This window comes from Leptinotarsa decemlineata, unplaced genomic scaffold (genome assembly GCF_025532065.1).
Source record: "Leptinotarsa decemlineata unplaced genomic scaffold, Ldec_3_MD MMD2_tig00026307_RagTag_RagTag, whole genome shotgun sequence".
Classification (NCBI taxonomy): Eukaryota; Metazoa; Arthropoda; class Insecta; order Coleoptera; family Chrysomelidae; genus Leptinotarsa; species Leptinotarsa decemlineata.
The window spans coordinates 1,933,047-1,949,934 of NW_027412681.1; the positions used below are offsets into that span (position 1 = coordinate 1,933,047).

The following is a 16,888-nucleotide window of genomic DNA, read 5'->3' on the forward strand; positions in this document are numbered from 1 at the left end:
TTGGTTTTTCGTTCACAAATAATGGTTAAAGTGAATTGTTTGACATAGATAATTTGCATGAATTGTTATTTACAGTCACGTAATAAATGCATGTAGAAAAAACAAAACATTTGTAATAATAAAAGCATGTATTTTCCAGTATTTTCAGTAATTTCAGAAGCTAGCTTTGAACTCCCACATGTATCACATATTGTATCAGATCTGCCTATATCAAAAACTGAAATTTAAAGGAAAGTATTACAATTAAAACTAGAATAAAAAACAAAAATCCCAGGTGGATATGAACACTCTCAAAGTAATATAGGAACAACGAAATAGTTGACATACATCCTGATATCGAGACATCGAACTATAATAAAAACAAAACAAGTTAAACTGGTACTGACTAATTAAAATAATACATTGAGGAAATTAAAAAAAAGGCAGTTAAGAAATCAATTGGTACCAGTTGATCCAAATCCGCCTTCACCACGTTCAGTAGCTGTCAATTCCTAGAAGAAAAAAAAGTGAGTGTTTAACTTAACCTAAAGAAAAGTGAAACTGTAACAGTACTTGACCACATTTTACTGAAAAATGTACCTTAAATACCAAAAGATCATAAAAAATTCAATATTGAAAATGAACAGATTCCTTGACAATATTCGTGTATCAAAATAATCATGCCCTAAAGAAAATAACGCCGGCCGCCACTGGTGGCCATAAACCAATTGTGACGTAGCTAAGAGCGCGCGAATGTACGATGTTCGCTGCCGCTCTAGAAGCAGCAAGAATAACTCTACCAATTTCGATGGAACTTCGGCGAAATTTCTACTGTATTCGATTACGATATATAAACGTTAGTCACAAGCATATCGAGACAGTCAAGTGAAAGTTACAGTGCGGTATGCGAAGCGATCTAGTAAGGCGATAGAGATTGGAATAATAGTTGAAGTGTTTTTTGTATTTGAAGTGAAATAAAATTAAGTTTGATTATTGTTCACTGTAGTTTTAATTATTGGTCAATCCACGGGGAAAAACGTAACAGTATTTTGGTACATAAATAGTTGATTATAAATATTTGGATGTTACCTGTACTTCCTCTAAAACTGGGTAGTAGATCTTTTCGCAAATGAGTTGGGCTATGCGATCTCCTGATCTGACCTCAAAGTCAGTATCAGAATGGTTGAACAACACAACTTTTAGAACTCCTCGGTAGTCTTCGTCGACCACTCCAGCTGCAATACAGATACAAAGATAGAAAGATATTCAATGGAATATACAAAAAGGTTTATTATGCCTTATATCAATTTTTTGAGGACTAACTTGCACAAAATATTTTCATAATAAGTCTAATGAATTTTTTCTTTTTTTTGTAGTTTTTTTATTCATGTCATTTTAGCTCGAAAATATTTATCGACAAGATGAACCTCTGAATAATGATAATAATAATACTTTTATTTTCTATAGGTGTACACTCTAAACCAGAAAAAAAATGAAGGATGATATAAGTTTACATGAAATAAAATATGAAGTTCCACATTTTTTGGATTCTGCTTATAAACAATCAAACTAGAGTTCAGATAATCATTGTTTATATCACAAGAAGTTTAATTGTCGTTGAAAATTTTACATACTGAGCTGAATGGAGACTTGACTAGTGAATTAGTTTGAGATGTTACATAAAAAGTAATTTCTTTCTCCGAAATCAGCCTCGGTATATGAAAATTGATTTGACCTAATAAATAAGGGCAATATATTCTTTTGTTAATTATACTGCTCAAGATAGGGCCAAGCAATCACGTCTCTATTTCAGTGGTTGGCAAAATCAACAAATATAACAATACACATTTCTTTGAATGAAAATATATAGATTGTATGAAGCAACTTATATGAAGATCAAGAAATCCCAAAATGTCAATGAAAAACTAGTTTCCTACACAAAAAAAAACTTTAATTGAACAATCACATTACTATTCTACTAGAGTAGAATAGTAATATAATTCAAACAGGTTAGTTAACCAACTTCTGAAACACTATTTTATTGAAGTATTTATATCAACTTGACTCTTTTTCTTGTTTAATTTCCCTACGTGAAGTATTATTTTAATACCAAATTTAGTAAGTGTCATAAACTTGAATAAAAATGTCTCTAATTACTCCCTCCGAGACCAAATTTTCAATTTCCACAATAATGACCCTTCTGAAAATTTTATATGGACGCCTTTGACTATTTAAAGCATATTCAATATCAGTAAAAGGAAAAAATTGTCAGTACAGTTGATTTTTGTTTGAAGAATGTAACCACAAAGATTGATGAAAGTAATATCGAACCCATTTTGCCACATCCAACCCCTACTTTTTAAATTGTAAATGTTTTTCTTGCTTTTGAAATCAGTGTAGCAGCAGTAAAAAAAATCAAAAGACTTTTACCGAGAAAAAACAAGTGATTGCTGTATGGAACCTATTTCGAAATAGTGTTTGTTCACTTCATACCGTCTGGAATTGAAAATGGAGGTTATCTCTACGATGGAAGGAGATTGAACTTACGAGTATCCCTTGTGGTTCATGACGTGTCTCTCTTTGCATATAATTTACTCTAATATAATATGACTGAGTCGTTTTTGAATAAAATCATAGTGTGCTTTGCTCACCTCCTACGTCGATAAAATTTTTCACAGCCAAACCCGATCTAGGTGCAATCCTTCCGTAACATCCTTCTGGGAGCTCAATCTTCAAGCCGGTATCCACAAGGGCTTTGCCCCTCGCCGGAACGGTTATGTCGAAGGCACTCCTCAAGTCGTAGCCTGCAGCTTTCAGGGAACCCTTGGTCGGGATGTAGGCCTCCGGCACCACTTTGGAGTATCTCAGTTTCAAAGCCACGCCGTTTTCTTTTGAAGGCATTTTGCTATTATTATGTTCTTTAGCCGAAAAAACACGTGTAATCTGAACCGGCTGATTTGACTTAACGACTGAATTGGCGCGAAAGGGCATAGACAATCTCTCGAAGATTTGGCGGTTGAAAATTCGGTTGGCCATGGAAAAGCTCACATTTGGAGGCAATTTCAAAATTTTGGCGCCTTATTGAATTGATTACCGAAGTTTTGCTTAACTTTCATGAAATTTTTAGTTACACCTTCAGAAAGATATATTTGATTTCGATATATTATTGATTTAAATTTGGCAAAGTCGATTTAGGTTAGGTATGAGAATTTAAAGTAAACAGCAAAATATACCTAGTTTAATTGAACAATATTCCGATGAATAAAGTTATGACGATGATCTATTCAATATATATTAATGTCTCACTCATAATAAGTCTTCAATCCGCAATTATAATCAAGTCATTTTCTTACATATTTGTATTTTTAATATTTAAAAAAATTAAGTTGAACGTTGAACGGATGAACCAGAAAACGGCTGATAACTGAACTAACCAACGAATCTGACGTGTTTAGAACCAATCACAGGCTGGTATTTTCCTATTATACTGTATACTTGATTGGTCGATTGAAGTGTGGAGATTGTGAAGTGTCGTTGGCGACAACAAGGCACAGACAACGTAGCGCTTTGAAGGACAATTACCACATCATACTTCCACTAAAATGAGCTGAATGGTGCAATAGGATTGGGGAACACACGTTTGCCTCAATTTTAATATATTTTGACTTCAACATGTACGTTACCCTCAACGAAGTTGCTTGGAATTATACATTTAACTTCAATTCCTTAATTATGATACAAAATAAATCTAATTGGTCGGAATTTTTAGAAAAAAGTACTTTATACGTAAGTCATGGATAAAAGAATCGTTTCCGACACTTATTTCGGTAATTTTGCTATTAATATTATCGATAATTATTTATGATTGTGATTGGGTTTTTCTGAATGTTTACACGACAATCTCATGTGACGCTGTGATTTGGGGAAAAACTATTTTTGAATTTGAATATTTTGAAGAATAAGGCAAATCAGAGGGGTTCATTTATTTATTAGATATTTCTGAAAACCATATGGTTTGATTATGAATACACTTTATTATTAACATTGGATAATTCAAATAAAATCCAGTGTATAAAATATATGAATATAGAATCGGACGAATACTCGTTTTGTCATACTAAGGGAAAATTGCATGCGAAATGGAATGTATGTATGTAACTCCCATTTCCATGATTTCGATATAATTCAGTATAGATTTTTTTTCCTTGGAGAAACTTCGAGAAACGATAGTTACCCATTTGCAGAATATTATTTCAAAGCGATCGATTCAAGCTACATGAAAATCGGATAACTAATTGCAAAACTATATGTAAAATCGTTTCAAGTCGGCATGGATTCTTCTTGATTAATTGAAGGATTTGAAAAAACATGCGTCTTTCTTTTCAAAGTATATTAGTTCCTAGTGTCCAATATAGTGACAGGCGCTACTGTGTTCAATAACTGATGACATCATACGGTAAATAGATAATCTGAAGTATCTAATTATGAGTTCACGAGAAAAGTGTGTTGCTTCAATAACAAATCAGATACTTTACCAAACGTGGAGTATAAAAAAAAACAACAATTTGTAAATTGTATCTGACCGAACTTTTTTAATTTTACTGTTTGACTAAGTTCTAACATTTCCGATAGATGTCGCATCTTGTCGATGAATTTCCTTATTTGAACTTCAATCTAGGATATATACATGATGTATGTGAACGGTCCTCGGAACAGTCAAAAATAGTCGCACAGTTGTGTCTTGGTAAAGTTTTCTCGAATCAAATTACAATACTCAGCTGTGTATCTATTTTGAACCATTGTAGAACCGTTCGAAATGCGAACTAGAATATATGTTCCGTAGTTTGACACGATGGCGCTAGTGTTTTGATGACTTCATTTCTTTCATCTAGCAACTTTGGCAGCATTGTAATATTCTTTAGCCTGTGAAAGATAGTGTGGTGAGCACGTTTTTTGCATGTAAGTAGATTTCACCGTTGTATTATTCACTAATTTTCTTACTGTAATTTAACCAAACAAGGTAATTACGTATTTAAATACTCGTCGAATCGTTTTTCACGTATCTGCCCGATAATTTTAATATAATTATAAAGTGAGGTTATGTCAATTCGTTTTTTTTAGAAACGCCACGATGCAAATTTTCGTAAAAACACTCACGGGTAAGACCATCACCCTCGAGGTCGAACCCTCTGACACCATCGAAAACGTCAAGGCTAAGATCCAAGACAAGGAAGGGATCCCCCCAGATCAGCAAAGATTGATCTTCGCTGGAAAACAGCTCGAAGATGGTCGAACTCTTTCCGACTACAATATTCAGAAGGAGTCCACCCTCCATCTCGTCCTCAGATTGAGGGGAGGTATTATCGAGCCCTCTCTGCGTATCCTTGCTCAGAAATACAACTGCGACAAGATGATCTGCCGCAAGTGCTACGCCAGATTACACCCAAGGGCTACGAACTGCAGGAAGACAAAGTGTGGCCACACCAACAACTTGCGCCCCAAGAAGAAGCTGAAGTAGATGATGATTTGTTGGAATTTGCATTTTCTGAAATGACATTTAACATCTGTAAACTTGGATTTCAATAGAAGTTCTTAAACATTGATTTCTGTTTCATTTCTGGAATGTGATAGCTCTTTTGCTATAATGATACTGTGAGTGTTAGTGATAATCATTGAATCATAGATTTTCATTGGTAACATTCATGCTTACAAATAGATATTTAGTTTTTCTCAATCTTTGGGACAGGAGTCTGAGAAAGTAATCAGTTGATTTATTTGTCTTCCGAAACAAAATGTCATTAACTATTTATGAAACTACTAAAAATGTCTCGCACTGAAAACAAATCAGGCAAATACAAATATCTAGGTATACAAAATAACAGTTACCAGTACCTTCAATAAATGTCATCATAAACACATTAAACTAAACGGGTAAAGTATAGTAATCAACTTGTGAAAAATGTGGCCATTTTGAGAATGAAGTTCGATGAATTGTTCTTTGATAATTTCATAAATCTTTGTAGAGAATGAGAATGTTACACTCACTACAAAGTTGCTGAGTTTAGTTGTTAACGACATATATCATATTTATAAAGGTCTGGGAAAGTTACTGAAGTATTACCGTTTGTGAAAGAAAAACAAGATACCTTAAGTAGGATTAACAACACAAATTAGAATTTATTCATCAGAGTTTTTCAGCTTCACCTTGTAATATAAAAGCCCTTTTCGCCTTAGCCAAAAACTCTTTTACCAAAAGTGAAAATCTATACGAGCTTATGATTAACGAGGTCTTAATTTTCAGCGTACGATTCGTGATACATTTATTATCCTTGGTTCAATCCCCACTTTGTTCATTGAAATGAGTACTAATGCTGTAACTAAAACAACAAATCACAAAACAGATTTATACCTTGTTTACATCAATATTTTCACCAAAGGGAAGAAAGGATGAAAAAAAACTGAACGAGTCAAGAATAAATTAACGGCTATATATTTTTGAAAGTGAAATACATTCAATTTGGTAGTTTGCCTCAATAAAAACTATGTTTATACAATAATCAAAATATGTATATAATACAAATAATGAACTCAACGCGAACCGATTATAATACATAACCCTAAATGTTAAAAATGCACTTAAATAAAGAAAAACAACCGTCATTAATTCACAATGAAGTGCAAGACGACATATCACACAGGTAAAAATTTGAAAAACTAATAAAACAATGGTATAAGATAACGTCATTTTTAGTCTGTTGTCGTTAATGCAATTTCTGTCCAGCAAGCAAACGTGTTCTTATTTAAAAGCAGCGTGAAACACCCTGTACATGTCAACAAAAAAATCCATCAGTGATAAAAGCTGCTATGCACTAAGGACAACAGAAAACCTTCCGAAATAGAACAATCTGCATATTTCAATAATCATATAACCTCTAATTCGAAAATAAAATCTGTAACTCTCAACTTACTATTAGTAACTATAGTAAAAAACGTTGTACACTTTATACCCTTAAGACTCGAAATCATCTCTCAAAGATAAACAAAATCCCTGATACACAACCTGTGAAACCAAAGTCTTTCGATATATATGCATAATTTTCTAAAATTTCTTGCTGATTTGTTGGCTAACCTTCGTGTCAAATGTCCCAACTAAATGACATTTGACTTGGCAGGAAATTCAAATCTAGTCAACATTCTAATAACTTTATGAAGATATATGGAGGAATTGAAACAGGAGAAGGAGAAAAAAAAAAGCAAATAAAATCAAACAACCCTCCATAAAACAAAACCACAATACTAATTTGAAATTAATCAAAAGATATTTAGTCCTCAATGTTCAAATACTCATTCACTACCGTAATTTTTTTCATTGTGATGCAGTTTGGAACCTTTTGTGTAGTAATGAATATTACTGGAGTTTTTCTTAACACCAATCCTCTTAAAGATGATCACTTGGTGATCGAAACACATGTCGAGGTGTTAAAATAACGGTTTGGTGTTGGAAAAAACTTCAGTAATATTCACCATAAATTTTTGTTATATCTGTCATTATTGTAATATTTTAGAGACCTGCCCTGAAAAAAGTTTTTTCTAGTATATTATATGTAGTATTTGGTATCTAATAAACTTCCATTTCTCACATTTTGAGCCGTGTACCAAGGTTTCCAGAAATATTGCTTGAAACACAAATGAAAACAACAAAAAAAAATTATTCTCTCAAATTCGACAGTAATATCGAAAAGTCTAGTACGTATAAAAGGATACATACACAATGTATTGAACTCTTTAGGGACCGAAGGAAGTTACGACATGGAGCTACACGGTAATCTGGGCGAACCCATTTGGGTCAAGACGCGGTCCAACCACTGAAGAGGACCATTAAGATGTAATTCTATCCAGGATGGCGTCGAAGTGACTGTTTGTCTCCTAAAAAGTAACATTATATTGCAAAAATCGCAGAATAAAAATAATTCTTCGACAAATAAGCAAGGGGTGCCTCAAGGGTCCATTCTTAGGCCCCTTACTTTCGCGATTCATGCTGCCAAGTTGTTTGAATATTTCTCAACAAAAATATCTGACTACGGTAATTTTTTCTGACGGAAAGAAACGGTTATCAGTTGCGATAAGTACCTGTACTCTGCTCCCCATCCTTTGACAAACGACATCCTTATGGTACACATTCTCGTTAGTTGGTAAACGGCCTCAAAACCTTGGCTGACAGATTGCGAAAGGAGAGCTGCGAATTCTTGATTGTTGAATATTTTCAGGTTACAACCTGAAAACCAATGAGGTATTCTTTGCTCTGCTGGAACTCTCATAGTTTTATTGGAAAGATTAAAGAAATTCGCCACCACCATGAAAGTTACTACTCAAATTATTGAATAATACAAACCTGGAGGTATTTTGCAAACTGTAGCAGGATGCCAACCATATCTTTGATTGCAATTTGGAGACTGCACAAAAATACTCGAGTCACTCAAACATTCCGCAAAAACTTCTCCACCTGTACAAAAAAAAAACTTCCAATTATCTTGAAACGTTGTAACAGCAAATGATCATCTTCTTCCCAACAGAATTGGGAGGAAATAAAACAATAATTTGCAAGGTGCTTGTTCATCTATATTTTTCGTTACGAGTCCATTTTATATGCAATATGAATAAGAGGGCACAATTTAAAACTTCTCACTAATCTCTCTTCTTGGTGTTATGCCATAATAGTAATTTACTTTTCTGTGAAAGGATTCAGAAATAATGTAAAGGAATTGAAGTCACTTTTGAAATAGAAGTTTGCTTTGAAAGGTATTTGGTTTACCAAATCAATTTGGTCTTGAATGATAAAAATTATTGAATTTAGATATGATTGTATTCCAGTCTTCAATTATATGATCACCTATCTTCAATGAAATATCCCTAACCTAACCTAAATTTTACGGTTAATGATTTGAATCTTGTTAACCTACTTCATATACACATTATCACATATCTAGAATTAATTTCAAACAATGTGCACCGTAGGACTACTAAAAGCATACTATATACAAAGTTAAAGGAAGTTAATTAATAAACATACAATGCTAGATTTATTTATTTATTTATTCATTCGTTTACAAGTTCAAGACCCATTTCACTCAATAAAATTTCAAAGTTGCTACACACAATACCCGATACAAAAGTACAAATACATACATACATACATCCATACCTCCGCCCCCCTCCCCCCTCCCTCCCCCTCCCACCCACCCACCCCCCTCCCTCCCTCCCTCCCTCCCGCCATCCATCCATCCATCATCCATCCATCCATCCATCCATCCATCCATCCATCCATCCATCCATCCATCCATCCATCCATCCATCCATCCATCCATCCATCCATCCATCCATCCATCCATCCATCCATCCATCCATCCATCCATCCATCCATCCATCCATCCATCCATCCATCCATCCATCCATCCATCCATCCATCCATCCATCCATCCATCCATCCATCCATCCATCCATCCATCCATCCATCCATCCATCCATCCATCCATCCATCCATCCATCCATCCATCCATCCATCCATCCATCCATCCATCCATCCATCCATCCATCCATCCATCCATCCATCCATCCATCCATCCATCCATCCATCCATCCATCCATCCATCCATCCATCCATCCATCCATCCATCCATCCATCCATCCATCCATCCATCCATCCATCCATCCATCCATCCATCCATCCATCCATCCATCCATCCATCCATCCATCCATCCATCCATCCATCCATCCATCCATCCATCCATCCATCCATCCATCCATCCATCCATCCATCCATCCATCCATCCATCCATCCATCCATCCATCCATCCATCCATCCATCCATCCATCCATCCATCCATCCATCCATCCATCCATCCATCCATCCATCCATCCATCCATCCATCCATCCATCCATCCATCCATCCATCCATCCATCCATCCATCCATCCATCCATCCATCCATCCATCCATCCATCCATCCATCCATCCATCCATCCATCCATCCATCCATCCATCCATCCATCCATCCATCCATCCATCCATCCATCCATCCATCCATCCATCCATCCATCCATCCATCCATCCATCCATCCATCCATCCATCCATCCATCCATCCATCCATCCATCCATCCATCCATCCATCCATCCATCCATCCATCCATCCATCCATCCATCCATCCATCCATCCATCCATCCATCCATCCATCCATCCATCCATCCATCCATCCATCCATCCATCATCCATCCATCCATCCATCCATCCATCCATCCATCCATCCATCCATCCATCCATCCATCCATCCATCCATCCATCCATCCATCCATCCATCCATCCATCCATCCATCCATCCATCCATCCATCCATCCATCCATCCATCCATCCATCCATCCATCCATCCATCCATCCATCCATCCATCCATCCATCCATCCATCCATCCATCCATCCATCCATCCATCCATCCATCCATCCATCCATCCATCCATCCATCCATCCATCCATCCATCCATCCATCCATCCATCCATCCATCCATCCATCCATCCATCCATCCATCCATCCATCCATCCATCCATCCATCCATCCATCCATCCATCCATCCATCCATCCATCCATCCATCCATCCATCCATCCATCCATCCATCCATCCATCCATCCATCCATCCATCCATCCATCCATCCATCCATCCATCCATCCATCCATCCATCCATCCAAGACCAATGAGAGAATGTAGTTGAGGATAGTTATATATGTAGTTCTCAGGAGTAATTCTGGATTCAATTGTGATAGAATCTGCTAACTTTTCCTACTATTGTGAGAAGTTTTTATCAATCAATCAAATATACTTTATTGTCTGAAGAACTACATCTTGTAGACAAAGTCATAAATAATAAGATACAAAAATCTAGATAAAAAAACATAAAACAGTTTAAACAAAATACAATAAACATAAGCTAAAAATGTGAAATACACTGAGATATTCAGCTGGAAATAACAAGACAGAAATAAAAGCTAAGATTCAAGTGAATCGTCAAGATACTCCTGAACTGAATAATAGGCCCTATCAACAAGTAGCATTTTAACTGCTTTTTTGAATTTGTTAAGCACTATAATTTCTTTAATTTGGGCTGGTAAGTGGTTAAACAGTTCGTCCCGTTGAATATAATTGAATCCCTAACAAGGGAGCTCGCAGGAATAGGCAGATCTATGTTACTATTGTGGCTACAAGTATTATATGAGGAAGGGGGAGATGCACAAGAATATTTTTTTTATCAAGCAAATTGATTCCAAGATGAACAGGGCAGCTACTGTTAAAATACCGTGAGCTATGAAAAGAGGCTTGCATGGATCCCTGGGAGCTGCTTTGCACATATATCGGACAGCCCTTTTTTGGAGCACAAAAATCATTTGAAATAAATCTCTAGAACAGACTCCCCAGAAGGCAATTCCATATTTAATATGGGGATCTATTAAAGCAAAATAAGCTGTTCTTGAATGGGAGTAGCCTAGTTCTCTAGAAATCACTCTTAGTGCATAGCAATATATATCTACTTATGATCCACAAACTAATCTTGTTTGATCAAAGTATTTATCAAGATATCGTCAGCAATGAATAAACAACTATCGTCTTTGATTGACAACTCCACTCACCAATATAATACAGTCTTACGCCCTTTCCTATGTGCCTCCTAGTCTGCTCAACCACTGTATTGCGATTTACGTTTGACAGCAAACCCAAGCAAAACCTGTATTCAAAGAAAGACATTAATGTTAAAGTAGCAGCAGAAGGAAAACTGCCGAATACCTTTCTGCGTTACTGGGATCAGTAAAACCGTCCACTGTAATGGAAGGCTGGCTGGCATGGAAAGTTTCTCCTACCCTCGTGTTCAGTTCGTAGTAGCTGATGCTACACCAGAATGTCGGCTCGCAATACAGGACAGGCTGGGCATCTACCGGGGGACTTGGAGTTATTCTCGAAATACCTGGGAATAAAAAGAGCAATAATTTTACAGTTTTATGTTCTTAAATTTGTATTATATTTCAATTATCCATCAATGTAAATCGGTAATGTATATTTCAATGATGACACCGTGAGTGATACATTGTAATATCTACTTTACTTAAATTGAAAGAAGTATATTTTTAGAAGACATTAATTTTTGGGAAAAGTTTTGGCTTGAAAAAAACATTCTTCATTACGACCCATATACATGTTATTTTCATCTATGCGGTTATCCCAATATTAGTGGAAAGATCCATCGACTATTTTTTACTTACTCATATTGTCATTAGGATCTATGGGGTCCCCGTCTTCCGACATATAACCAGGAGGAGGCGTTTCTGTCGGGGGTGCTATGCTATGAGGCGATTCCATATTTGTAGAGGTACCGTTTGGGCATATTCCAACAGTATCCATGTAACTTCCCGTATGTTGTAAATGTAAACTGAAAAATATTCAATGAATAACAAATAATGAATCGATAACTGGGTAATCTTACCCCAGGGGATTGGTGTTATGAGGAAAAGAAGTATTCTCCGGCACAGAAATGCTCAAATCCTCGAGAGAATGGGGAAATAAATTATTTTCATCGCTCAAAGAATGACGAGGTACTAGGATTGGAGGTAACGCTGTAAAAAATTAAATGAACAAAAGGTACACTTACCCTTACAATGTATCTTACAATAATATTTGACAAAAATGCTACCATTGTTGAGGAATTGCAGGGCATTAGACAATTAAAAAAACAATCTAATCTTTGGTAACGTAATCAAAGTGATGACTATGATAATGATGATGTTTGAACAGAGTATCTCACTAGTAAATCCCTACAACCATATATATGCTCTTTTATTCTACAGCCTAATAGTTATACAGTCTGCCCAATATACACTTCATCACAATTCAACTATTCCACTTTGTAAACTGAGCTTGATATATTTTTTATTCGATAATTTGCCTTCATAGTTGAGAAGATGTTTATCAATTCATTATTATGCCGACCTCATTTCTCTCATAACCCTTCGACTCCTAAGTTTTGAATACTTTTTTCCTTCTTGATCACTAAACAGGAGGAAAAATCTGAAATAACAAAAGGTCTCAAGCATGGAGCATTGGCACTGACTCATAAAAAATCACGAAGAAATCGTTCGAATATCGATGAATTTTTTCTTAAAAAAAACAATATCCCCAATCTCTCATCAACTGAATCATATAAAATCATTCGAGTACTGTTCAAACTTCTTCCATTTCCAGAAATGAAGAAAGAGTATTTCAAACTGAACTATGTCGAAGAGTTACCTAAAAAAATTGCTCGAGTATTAGAAACAAAGCAGGACGGCATTGCTTTATATTACAATTAATTGAAAACATCCTTTCAACTGTAAAAACAAATCAAACTTATGTGATGGAACTGACCAATACTTGATGAAAATCATGATGGACGTATTCAATGTACTTTACTGTAAGATTATCATGTTCACATCACAATACGAGAGTCTCTCTACAACAGTTTTTTCAGGTCTATTCAATACTTGTATTTTGTAGACGTTTAGAAAAAAATCTCACAATTGAATGTATCAAATACATAAATTGAACTTAGGATCTTTCGATTGTAATGAAGTATATATTGGGCAGACTGTACAGTTATTACACTCTAGAGTAAAAGAACACAAATATGATTGTAGGAGTCTAAAGTTGGATAGGACTAGCTTACCTGAAAGTCATCACTTCAATTTTGATAATGTTCAATTATTAGATCAAAAAAGATGGATTTTAGCAATGATTCACATCAATCTTTACAAAAAAGTGGTAACAAACATTCGAATATTGAATTCCTCCTCGGGGCAAAATACAATTGAAATACAAATGAAATTCAATTGAAATACAAGAAGTAGAATTTTGAAAAACTGAGTTTGCGCCACTTTTGATTGTTGATAATAACTAAACCTGAGGTGTGTATAAATGTCAACTTTACTCCAGCAGTCTGACTATTAAATATGCGGTTTGTCATTTATTATTTTAATTATATGACCAATACATTGTCACAATGCACCAAAAACATCATACACGTTACTATAATTTATGCCTGAGGTGAATTCTTCTTTGTGCATCGTGACAAGCACGTTAGTTGAATAGTTTTTGTTTTTAGTTCTGAAGAAGCAATAAATAAAACCATGAAACGTTAGCAAAGACATATTGTCCAATACTGTGTAATTCCTCAACAACGTTATCTTCTACTCTATTTCAATAAACATGTTACCTGGACTTTCAATTCTGGTGTAGTGATAAGGGTTGATGCAGACTTCATCTTTCTTCAAAGTGTAGGCGTATTCGCAATGATCGAGAGATCTCAGCTCATGGTGGGACTGCAGCTCAGGCCATCTCCATAAGCGACAGTAAATAACATGAGGTAGACCCTTGCGTTGTTGTTGCAGATTGCCTATTTCAGCATTGGGACGTGCCCTACAATTGTTACAAGAAATCAACAACTAACATTCAACAGATTTAAATTAATGAACTGTTGAGGGTAGCAGTGTAGGATTGTATAGACCCTCTCACTTGCGACCTAACCTAACATAAATTTTTTATTCAAAGATACACTTCATTATGAGATTTTCACTGAACAGGTTATAAAACTGCAACACGTGTTACGTTATACAATAGCTTCTTCGGGCATGTTCGTACTAATTAAATGATACATGATTAGTGCTTTATATAACAATTGAGGTACATTGAAAAATTTTCCAATGAAGTATCTACATAAAAAGTCTCCATTACTATGACATTAAAGTAAAGTAATTCTTTGCTTCCTTTACACTGCAAACTGATGAATTCTTTGAAACTTAAGGGCACCCGGCAAGATCAAAGTTACACACTTATTGCTATCCAATCTTAATGAAAACTGATACATATTTTAGAAGACGTTATTTGACACAATTTTCTTTAATCTTGCAAAAAAAAACTGAATCTTCAACTTTCCAGACACCCTGTATATAATTTCAAAAATTCCATTTTTGCTCGATTTCTTTTCTTGTCTACCACATCACCAGACAATAAAAACCTCATCTCAATCCTTGAGCATGAAACTTAGCTATTTATTTGAAGTTTTTTGTACAATATAGTGTGGCATCACCATATTTCCTATAACAGTTCAGCATAGTATAAAAACTTGTGGAGAATATCATAACTAGGTAGTGGTTTCAAAATTTTAATATAGTTTAGTGAACTAATTTTCTGGATATTTGTTTTCAAAATATGTATCTTGATATTTGACACTGAAATGACTTCTATGACTATAGGAAGAAATGATAGGAAAGTAAATATCTAACTCCTATTTTTAGTCAATTTTTCCTCAATTTTTTTTCCTCCCCACATTTTCTGTAAAAGTTGAATGTAAGAGGACAATTATCAATTTTCATTGATTTTACTACTAAAAATTTCTTTTCATTTCAAAAATCTGTTAATAAAGTAAATCATTATTGAAATTTCCCATGAATAAAATCCTGAACAATAGAACTTGACACCCTGTACATGACACATTTATTGTTGTATTCAGGATCAGGATCCACCAATCCATGACATCACATCATGAGTACAAAGAAATCCTCAGATATTCGACTCAGAATCCCAAATAACAAAAGACAGCAACTCCATATAATGGAAGGCCAGGACATTTTGCAGACATTTAGGGTAGGTCACAAGCCAGACGGAGTGAGGTGAGGGGAATGCAGATCCATAATATGACCTTAAACTTTGATAAAACCACGCAGAAAGATAACAGAAGCGAAGCTCACCTAGGAATCGTAACACACTTGCTGTTGTGATTTTGCGAGGAAATTGCGCGTTCGAGTTCTTCTAGCGCTCCAGATTTTTTCAATTTTTTCACCAAACTTTTCACTGCCTTCTCCGACCATTTATCGTCAGCGTCTGTACCTTTTTTCCAGCCCAGGAGGCGTTTAACCACTGGTGGGGTGAATGACGGTAGCATCCCGTTCATCACAAAACGTCATTAAAATCGAAAGTGACTTATTAATCGAGGAATAACGAGCTGGTGTTGTTTTAAAACTGTGAAAATTTTTGTATTATTGCTCATCAACTGCCATTTTTGTTTTTTGACAGATGTGCATTCATTCATTTGCCAGTTTGGTAATGACTTGACGCAATCTGCAACGTCCCGAGGAAATCTGTCTTCCATTTTCGAAAGGCAGTTCGTATCTTTCGTCTCTTGCCGCTCATTTGAACTGTAGCTACTGTGGCATTTCTTTTAACGCATGCGTGGTTTTTTCAGGGATCTCAAAGTTCCACCAAAGACGTAGGCAATTGAATTTTCTGAAGGATATCTATAATTTAAAATGAAATGTCTGAAATGTAACCGAATTGTCTATAAATCCTACTTCATGTCCAAATTACCATTCAAACCGTTTTCCTCCATATAATTAGAAATCTAAAATATTGACAAACAATCTATAAAATGTTTCTGTGCACTACGTCTAACTTAAAAGGTTGATGGACTCATAAATTACGAATGAATTGAAAAGCTAGCTCTGCAGGGAATCAATGCTGCCTGGCTATATCAACTCTTTTGTGGTATCCGGTTTCAAAAAATTAAGTTTTGAGATGACATTTTGAAGCCGTCCAGTCGTCCTCTATCTTGTATGGTTCATATAAACAGGGGAATATGCATATAACATGTTAAAGTAGAAGTTTCTGGCAAAGAATATAATGAACGATCATTTGAAGAATTTATACATAGTAAGTTGAATTGAAGTTTAAATAACAGAATATTTCATTTCAAAGGGAGATATTATACAAGAAATGCTGGCATAGAAGATCGTCCGAGGACAAACAATGCTTAGAAAGTTGAGTTTAATGAGAGATGAATAT

At 35.2% G+C, this 16,888-nt stretch overlaps 3 protein-coding genes across 4 annotated transcripts; 1 reads left to right on the plus strand and 2 right to left on the minus strand.

Moving 5' to 3' along the window:
- Positions 1-109: 109 nt before the first annotated feature.
- Positions 110-3,391, minus strand: dUTPase (Deoxyuridine triphosphatase). The gene is made up of 3 exons (XM_023157095.2): positions 2,631-3,391; positions 1,069-1,214; positions 110-491 (listed from the first exon to the last, which is right to left on the minus strand). Exons 1-3 carry the CDS (start codon positions 3,013-3,015, stop codon positions 435-437), a joined length of 588 nt encoding a protein of 195 aa, XP_023012863.2. The 5' UTR covers positions 3,016-3,391; the 3' UTR covers positions 110-434.
- Positions 3,392-4,788: 1,397 nt separating this feature from the next.
- On the plus strand, positions 4,789-5,580 carry LOC111502917 (ribosomal protein L40). Of its 2 annotated transcripts, none has more exons than XM_023157097.2 (2): positions 4,789-4,938; positions 5,101-5,580. In XM_023157097.2, the coding sequence occupies exon 2, from the start codon at positions 5,111-5,113 to the stop codon at positions 5,495-5,497; it is 387 nt and encodes a 128-aa protein (XP_023012865.2). In that variant the 5' UTR covers positions 4,789-4,938; positions 5,101-5,110; the 3' UTR covers positions 5,498-5,580. The 2 variants fall into 2 exon arrangements, with proteins under 2 accessions (XP_023012865.2, XP_023012864.2); XM_023157096.2 differs by lacking the exon at positions 4,789-4,938 and adding an exon at positions 4,982-4,999.
- Positions 5,581-6,446: 866 nt separating this feature from the next.
- On the minus strand, positions 6,447-16,178 carry Smox (Smad on X). The gene is made up of 9 exons (XM_074181023.1): positions 15,799-16,178; positions 14,265-14,467; positions 12,504-12,633; positions 12,283-12,449; positions 11,810-11,987; positions 11,656-11,750; positions 8,372-8,482; positions 8,110-8,254; positions 6,447-7,905 (listed from the first exon to the last, which is right to left on the minus strand). Exons 1-9 carry the CDS (start codon positions 15,999-16,001, stop codon positions 7,782-7,784), a joined length of 1,356 nt encoding a protein of 451 aa, XP_074037124.1. The 5' UTR covers positions 16,002-16,178; the 3' UTR covers positions 6,447-7,781.
- Positions 16,179-16,888: the final 710 nt, after the last annotated feature.